Source organism: Eschscholzia californica, unplaced genomic scaffold, assembly GCF_041429995.1.
Source record: "Eschscholzia californica isolate CP2 unplaced genomic scaffold, dmEscCali1.0.p SCAF_6, whole genome shotgun sequence".
NCBI lineage: Eukaryota > Viridiplantae > Streptophyta > Magnoliopsida > Ranunculales > Papaveraceae > Eschscholzia > Eschscholzia californica.
Genome location: NW_028238483.1, coordinates 18,785,728 through 18,794,871, shown reverse-complemented (window position 1 = coordinate 18,794,871; position 9,144 = coordinate 18,785,728). Strand labels below are relative to the sequence as shown.

The following is a 9,144-nucleotide window of genomic DNA, read 5'->3' as shown; positions in this document are numbered from 1 at the left end:
AGGTGGCTGTATCATATAAACAGCCTCTTCCAAAACTCCATGAAGGAAGGTATTAGATACATCCAATTGTTTAATATGCCATGAATTTGTTGCTGCTATAGTGAGAATAAGCCTAATAGTTGTTGCCTTGACAACAAGACTAAATGTTTCATAAAAATCAACACCTTCTTGTGATGAAAACCTTTAGCAACCAATCTTGCCTTGTACCTTTCAATGGACCCATCACTTTTGGGTTATTTCCCAAATTGCCCCCAACTTTGTGACCAGCTTCCTGCGTAACCCCCTACTGTAGCAATAATTTCTGTATGGCCCCCTTTTCCTCGTTATTTTTAACTTTGCGTTACTCTCTCTCCTCCATCTCATTTTCTCTCTCTGCCACATTATTTCAGCACGTCGCATCATCGTCTTCACCGACCGGAAATTTGGTCGGCCGGCGACCCCTGCCGGTGAAGATGATGATATGGCATGCTGAAATGATGTGGTAGAGAGAGAAAATGAGATGGAGGAGAGAGAGTAACAGAAAGTTAAAGATAACGAGAAAAGGAGGTCATACGGGAATTATTGCTAAAGTAGGGGGCCAAGCAGGAAGCTGGTCACAAAGTTGGGGGCCATTTGGAAAATAACCCAATTTTTTTTTCCTCAAATTACTCAAAACCATTACTCGGTCCTCCAAAAGTTAAAATAAAAACAAGGGTTTTTTGAGTTTACCCCCTCAAAATTAATTGGTAATTGAGTTTACCCCCTTCAGTAATTGGTAATTGAGCTTACCCCCTTGAATTTAGATTTTTTGTCAAAACTATTAAGGATATGTTTGGTATGTGATAATAAAATCATAAAGTAAATAATATATAAACAAAACCAATCTTTACTAATCATATTCCTGACCAATTCAAACAATAAAATGAGATAGAATCCCTAATATGAATCATATTGAAGAATAGTTGTTCTTGGTAGTGGCAATTATTTCACGTATGCCAAACATAGCCTTTGTGTTTTTGTCACTAGTAGTAAGTCTAAGGGGGTAAGCTCAATTACTCATTATTGAGGGGGGTAAACTCAATTATCAATTAGTGACGAGGGGGTAAGCCCAAAAAACCCTAAAAAGGAAGAGAGAATAAAACCGCTTCGTAATTAAACTCCCCTTTCGACTGTTTAATTTACTGTTACATGTGTAAGTGTCAAATATCTGCAAAAATAGAAGTTTTCTTCAAGCATTCATCGAAAAAATTGAAAAGCAAATAGTCCACATGTTTTTCGTCAATAGTTAATTTTACAGTTTATTCAGCCCCAATCAACCTCAAAAAGGGGGCCGATAATAAACTCTACCTCCTTAAGTGCTTGGTTATAGAAACCGCGTCGGTAAGAAATGAAGTACCTACTTAGAAACAATAAGGCAGTAGGATTTTTTTTCGAATCATGAATCTCGATATATCGGCTGGGCTGCCCACTTGAGATGCAAATTTAACTTAGCTGATTTAGTCCCATCTATTGGAAAAGAGTCTTTGTATTCCCCTTCCATGATAACTCTTGTGAGAGTTAAGATGCATCTCCCCATATAATCCTGCATGAAATTTATATATAAATCAAGCTTGTAGTGTTCTTCCTTATGTTTTCCTAGCCCATCAAACCATTCTATCACCACTTGTTTAAAGTCAACGACCCAAAAAAAGTGAAAATCGAAATACCATGTCTCCTAGAAAAACGAAAGGTGTTCAATCTCGCTTCAGTTGGACTATATTAGCATTATCCCACATCGCTTAGACATTAAAATTCGCAGACTAGATAAACCGCGGGGGTTATTTCCTTCCAAACCATTTTTCAAGGAGAGTTACGACCAAAAGGCTCTAACATGGTATCAGTGCTAGTATCTTACGGACGGGTAGGGACATGGAATGAGTAACCTTAGCCCTGCGTGGAGGGATAACGTAGCACGGTAGCAGGGAAGTACAAACGTCGCCTAGGCATTAGATCTCACACAGTAGACAGACAAGCCTTTCCTTGCAAGCCGGTTTAAGGAGAGTTCGACCCAATGGGCTCTAACAGGATAAACTATTATTAGAAAGACTCATCTAACTGAATTGGTTAGGTGAAAGGTAAATGAAGACGACTAGAAGAGGGCGATAATATGAAATAGATGGTAGTCTTTAGTTAAAACATTTTTTGACAGAAGATAATAGTTTCTGAACTTTGGGGTTGTCAAATTATTGTAAATGGTTAGGCTGGAAAGTGAGTTCGATAATGGTTTGCCTAACAAGGTAAACTTAAATCCTTAATAGGAAACTACCAAGTAGGCAATGGTTTGCACATCTTCATGATGTGTTTGGGTTTATTCACGACGAGTCATGAGACTAGTTATAAAATACCTTCGAAACAAAATATTGATTGAAGAATGAAATTTATAAAACCGGAAAGAGAGTGTTACCTTCCCAAATGTGTCGTGATCAAATATTTCCATGTGTAACATATCATGTAAGCCATCTTCGACTACGAAGTCAAAAGTTTGATTCCAAACTGGATTTAGGCAGTCGTTTATCACCTGAAAAGGAATTCCATATTTACAAACACAAAAGTTACAGCTTAAGTTACGAAATATCTGCAAACTTGTAAGTCATAATGTTTACCCGAGTTTTGTTTCTGGATTGACTTTTTTTCATTTGAAGTAGAACATATGGGTCAGCCTTCCCCATTATATCAGCGGGTGGCAAATCTTCTGCAGATATCACTGTCACGGAAAGGACTCCTCTAACTATGACTTCTCTTCTCCTCCGTCTGGATATTTGCCCAACGTCAGAACCATCTGTTCCATCCTTACCACTACCAAGAGCCTTCTCCAATGAAGTCATGGAATATTTGGAGGCAAAAGGATTCGTAAACCCATTACCCATGACATAGGGGCAGTACAGAAGCTCCAAGTGTACCTAAAAGCAAAATGTTTAGACGGATCATTGAAATTACTGAAAATTAGCACTATATCAAACTTAAAAGCAGAAACTTCTAATTTTATTTGAACGGGTCGTATGTGATAAGTTCACTTTTGTAATTGTAACTTATGCCATTCTTCCTATATCTTATCTAAAGCTTAAACGTACCATGAGGGAATTTGATTCTTACCTGACCCCTGTTCTTATTATCTCTCTGCACATCCAAATCCTTTACCAATTTCAACCATACATCCTTCACTTTACCTGGCTCAAGATCCTTTAGCTGCAGTTTTGCACATCCTATTAGCTCAGCTGCTTGAAGTCCTTCATCGTCGTAAATTTTTATTACCAAGTTTTGAGTTGATTCATCTTCCACTATAAACTCAAAATGTTCATTCCACACAGGATTCAACTGATTGTTCTGAGGAAAAAAGATATAGAATTAATTTTTAACTGAGAGAAAGATGAAAAGAAACAAAGGAGAAAATGGGTTTACGTACAATTGTTTTGCTTGTTTTCGTTCTTTCACGTAATGGACGTATATATAGTACAGCAAATGGATCTGATTTTCCAATGAAATCCTTATTTGTGAGTTCCTTGGCTTGTACAAGTTTCACTTCCAACGTTCCAACTGGCTTCAACTCTAGATCACTAATCAACAAAATACTGCAGGTTAGGAAAGCTGGAAACATCCAAACTACTTAATTGAAATTATATGGCCAATTGGACAATGATGACTCTAATCCATTAGAGCTTATGGGTTTATTCATTTCCTCCGCCCTACTTGAATAGAAAAAGAAGAATCAATCACCAATACATAAATGTATGCTACACGTATCATTAGGCTGTTCGTAAACCACTCTATTGCTTCAAGCGTCTAAGAAAGTCGAAACCAAGCTTATCAGCTCTCTTTTTCAAATATCCATGAACGACATACCTGTAGTCTCCAGGTATAATTGGAACAATTTTGCGAACTGGCCATGTTAAAGAATCTTCAATAGCATCCTTAATTGTTTCCTACAGAAATAAGATTCCAAATTGACAAAATTACATTCTCCGTATAAAGCTTATTACCGAAGTGTAGCAAGTAAAACTATATGAATGTAGATTCCGTATTTATGCACAATTTTGATGCAAAATTAACATTGGAGAGGAAAAATGAGAAAAATCTCAGTAACTAGGACTAGGAGAACCATTTAACTAGGACTAGGTAGGTCTAAATTCAAATTATCCTTCATCTATCTTAACTTTATCCAACTACAGAGATTGTGCAACTCAAGTTGCATTTTTAACCACAAAAGATACTAAACCAGTTACGAGAAAAGATCACACTAAAGAGAGATGTTATTGGGCACAAACCTCAATAGCATCTGAAACTCCAGGAATGGCAGATATATCTCCTCCGACAACTTTTAGTGTAAAATCCAACTTTTTCTGAAAGTCAAGACATGGTGATATTGTTATCTTACTTCACAGCTAACTGTTACCATCCACTGATAGTCTTAATTGCTTAAAATGATTGGAATCCATCTGCAAAATAGTAGCTAACGGAAAAGAAAAGCCGCACCTTTTCTCTCAAAGAATAACAAACAGCTCCAAAACATGGAAGTTCCTCAACTAGCGGTTTAAAGATTAATCTAAAAACACCAGTGAATCCAATATCTTTTACCTAGATAGAAACAGTCAAAACGACAATGTCAATTAAAAGTCGCTGAAATTTTATATTGTTATTTCATATAGTGGCAGTTTCTAACTTCTTACTGAGAATAAATAATCATTTTTTCTATTTCTAAATCCCAATGTAATCTCAAACTCTAATTTGGCACCTCTCAAGCATAGATTTGAGTTGATTTTTAGCCTATAGATGATCAAGACGTGAACACGGGAATAATGTTTTTTTTATGAGATAACACGGGAATAATGTTAGTGCATTATATATAGAACGTGCACAAATTACTATTCATCTATGAGTAATTTGCAGTACCAGTTAGTCTTTCATTACATATTCAATTTAGACAAATATATATAATGCATGCAAAATATAAACATACAGACACCACACACAAAGGCCCTAAATAAGATCTATCGAATTGATACTTCATTTGATGTTTCTGTGCATGTCAATTAAGTACATTAGCTCATTAGTAAATAGATCATGGTTCCTCAAAACTTCTATGGTTGTGTTTGATGGCCTTCATTTCTAGGAAATAGGTGGGTTATGTTGAAATAGGCGAGTTTCAGTTGTTTGGTTGCAATTTTATTTCCATCTAAGTGTAGTCCCATCAACTCAAAATCAAGACAAAATATGTGGTTTTTAAACAATTCCATGGAATAAACTTCCTTGCCTCCCCCACAACATCACTTCCACGGAACTCATGAAAATGAACACACTTCCATACAACACATTCCGTTGTCATCAAACTCAACCTAAGAGAAAGTAAGAGTCAAAAGAAAATTGAAACCATGACGAAAGATATGATAAACGAGTAAGACTAGAAGCATAATAATCCTGAGCTGGAATTGGTCAATCTCTACGACTAGCATTTACAAATTTTACAATACACTAATTCCAATATTTCTGAAGAGACAACTTTAGGAAAGAATCATGTTTGCTGTAACCATGCGTAGTAGAAAGATCTTGTTATAACACACCGGAAGAAATCAGAGAAGAGACAATAAAAATAACTAATCACATGCAAATAGAATATAAGAGATTATGTGGTTCAGTCACAAGACCTACTACACAGTAAAAATACTTCAAGGCAGAATGAGCCTCCATTGCCGTGAAGCACACCAGCTATATTAGTAGTAAAGTAAGCATTTCTTTTACATTTTTTTTTTGCACACGATATGTTATTTAAGTTTTCTAAAGGCGAGATTAAGCACCTATAGTCTCAAAGCTACGTCTTGCCTTGTCGACAAACTACCTCAAGGTTGGAAAGCTTTTTTTTCCCCAAATATTGATTATTCTAGAGAGCCTACCAAAATTTTCTAAATGAATAGTACTCCTTACTTTTTTTTTTGTTAAAAAAAAAATAAAAAAAAAAAAAAAACGTAATAGTACTCCTTACTTGGATTGAAGAGAAATTAATTCGTGAGACAATGCAACAACGTAAACGGACAGTTGAAGTAATAGTACTGGTTAAAGGTCACCTGTACAGGCAGTGCGATACCAAGTTTAGTCTTAATATCAAGTATGATGCTGGGGTTTCCATCCCACTGCAAATCCAACTCCATTGTGATGCCCCCACCTCCCTCTTCAATGATCGAAACTCCTAAGGAATATGGCAAGTAACATCAATTTTGTAAAATTAACAACCAGAACAATGAACAGACTAAATTGCAAACGGGAAGTACAGCCCAGTTTACTGTGACAACATTTGGAAGAAGACTTTCCGGTTATTGATAGGAATATAAGTACGTATAAATATTTCTAGAGTTGAAGGTATTTTATTTGTTTCAGTCGTCTGAGGAAATAGTTAACACTTTATGGAATAATAGAAATGATAGAACTGTGGCACGAACAGAAAACAATGGAAACATTATAAAACTTTTTATTCAACTGAGTGCAAGCAGAAACAAAACGAAGCAAAATAGCAAATACAACCTTCCTATTCTATTTTAAACTGAAGGACTAGAGTGTACTTTACAGCCATATAGGAAGTATATTGAGTTTAGGGCACCCGAACTGCGACAAAGTTAGGAAATGGGCATTGACAATGCAAAATTTTGGTGGATAGGAAATGGATATCGTGTTGAGCATGAGTCCTTCTGTTAAACAGTAAAGAAGTACTTGAACCGATGATTGACTCTAAGGCTCTTATGGGACTAATTGCAACTTGTAAGTTTCAAGGATGTCTTCTTCAACCGGCTAATCACGGAGAAAAATCAACCTAGATATCTTCCATGATAGAGTTCATGCTGATTCCTATATCAGGCTATGTACCAATCTAGGTCTTTGTTATTATAGATTTCATTTGGTGAACCAATATATGGTCAGCGAAACCGAATTTCTCAAGTAGATCATTCACTGGCAATTATAACTTAATTCTGTCAACTCACAGAGACAACGTGTATCCGCAGTAACCCAAGAACTTTAAATTTGAGTTTAAGACTTCACTCTCTCTCAGTGGGTCAAACTCATCTTATTCAATTATAGGCTTATAGCAAACGCTGAACAAGCTCATACGGTTATATTACCACAGCCAATTCTTTATGAATGGGCCAATTAATGTTTGAAACTTTTATCTGGATAATCAGCTTTCAGACATGAACAACAATAACATGACATCCATACTTACAGATTTCAACTCAAACAGGAAGAACCAAATTATGATTTAAGAATAGACAAATGAGCATGTGATTATATGAAACTAACAAAATATCACTTCATACTCAATAACGTGAGATAGTCATAAGAACAGCAAAACAGCTTATCAAAAGCTTCAGCATTGGACAAAATCTTCTTCAGTCAGATAAAGTAAGCAATAAGACTAACCTGTAAATTGAGGAGCAACTGTACCAAGAGTAAACTTGGAAAACTTGAGAGAAGACAAGATGGCAGGTCTATATTGTTCCAAAACTGGTTCAACACTAGTTTTAATCAGCTCAGATGCTGCCTTTAACACCACAAGAAAATAAACAACAATTACATTTTTAAGCTCTAACTATTCCCAACCAATCAAGACATTTCGGAAAGCAAATTTAACAACATAAAGGCCCAATTAAAGACAGGAAATTAACCTCATTTACATATGGCCAAATCTTTGTAAGTTCAAGGTTAAGCCAATTTAACTGCAAAAGAGGAAAAGCTAACACAACAATCAGTACTCAAACCAGTATTATAACGCACGGGGTTTTGTTCTTCGCGAAGAGGCTCGACAAGCCTGCCCAGAAGGCCTCGACACTTACTAAACTTAAACTCGCAAGTGGGACTATACCATCCCCCACAATTGGAGACCAGCTGTCTCATACCATAATGTAATAGTCCCACATAGGTTGGTAACATTCGAAGCCTAAGCTATGGGTGCGCGCTTAAGCTTAGTAAGTGTCTAGCCATTTTAGGTGGGTTCCTAAAGCCTTCCCCAGGAACAAAACCCTGTACTCCTTCAGCAGGAGTCTGGGTGGCCACAAGGAAAACAATATCGATAACTGCTAAGACTTGGGTATCTGGAAGAGTATGTAACTTAACTTTTGCTTATTGGTGAAGACAAGCCATGAAGGATAATAATCATCTGGAAGAATTTTCCTTGAATCTTCCACTGTCATTTTTGCAAAAGCAGCTACTGTAGTTGCCTGCAAAAAAAATCAAAACCCAAAATGAAGAAGAAGAAAATTAAGAAATTGCATGCAAAATTAGAAGAAAAAAAAAGAAATCATGGGTTGAAAGATTAAAACTTTACCAGCTGAGAACGAAGTTTAGATCGGGAATTTTCAAAATGTACAAAAGCGAAAATCAGAGCAATACCAAGTGAAATCCCAATTACTAAACCAAAGAAGAAAGACATTGTGATTTGATTCACAAACACAAATGCTAAAGAAGAAGAAAATTGAAAATCCCAAACAAACAAACTCAAGAAAAGAATTTCTTCTTCTTCTTCTACTGGTTTTGCTTGAACTAACAAGAAACTTTAAAGTGTTAGAGTGAGAAAGTGGGAATTGGTAGAGAAGCTAATGGGTTAGTTGGGTTTCAGGGGGGGGAGGGGTTTAGAAAGGAGAGTGATTGAAAAATTACATCTGAAAAAGAGTTGACTGTGTTGTTAATAGTAAGTAGGTTGAATCCTAAGATCTGATTTCTTTCCTTTTCTATTGGTCCACTTATTTTTCACCTACACGCATTTTGGGGGGAAGGTCGATGTTTAGGGGAAATAAGGATATTTTTCGGGGAAGACAGTTTTGGGTGGAAACAAAATTTTTTGTTTCCTCCGAACATTACCCACTTCTTATGTTTTGATTTTCTTCTTCCACCATCTTCCTTCTAACCCACACCAACTCCGGCGGTCATTATTTCTGACGACAACAACTCTGATCATCTATTTCCCCCTCTCTCTTTCTCTCCATCCCTCTTTTTTATCTTCTCTCTTTGTTTCCTCTCTCTTCACTCTCTTTCTTCTTTTTTTTCATAATTCAGGTGAAGGGGAGTCCCCTTCGCCGGAACCCTCGTCTGGTTCTACCAGACGAAGTAGTCCTTCCTTCATCTGGTTTTCCAAACGAAGGATTCCGG

General features: G+C 36.4%; 1 protein-coding gene across 1 annotated transcript; it reads right to left on the bottom strand.

Moving 5' to 3' along the window:
• Positions 1-1,112: 1,112 nt before the first annotated feature.
• LOC147532196 (synaptotagmin-5-like) lies at positions 1,113-8,727 on the bottom strand. The gene is made up of 13 exons (XM_086649541.1): positions 8,324-8,727; positions 8,114-8,216; positions 7,665-7,717; positions 7,420-7,540; positions 6,075-6,196; positions 4,489-4,590; positions 4,281-4,355; positions 3,859-3,938; positions 3,422-3,572; positions 3,112-3,342; positions 2,622-2,918; positions 2,423-2,536; positions 1,113-1,561 (listed from the first exon to the last, which is right to left on the bottom strand). The coding sequence occupies exons 1-13, from the start codon at positions 8,426-8,428 to the stop codon at positions 1,415-1,417; spliced, it is 1,701 nt and encodes a 566-aa protein (XP_086505667.1). The 5' UTR covers positions 8,429-8,727; the 3' UTR covers positions 1,113-1,414.
• Positions 8,728-9,144: the final 417 nt, after the last annotated feature.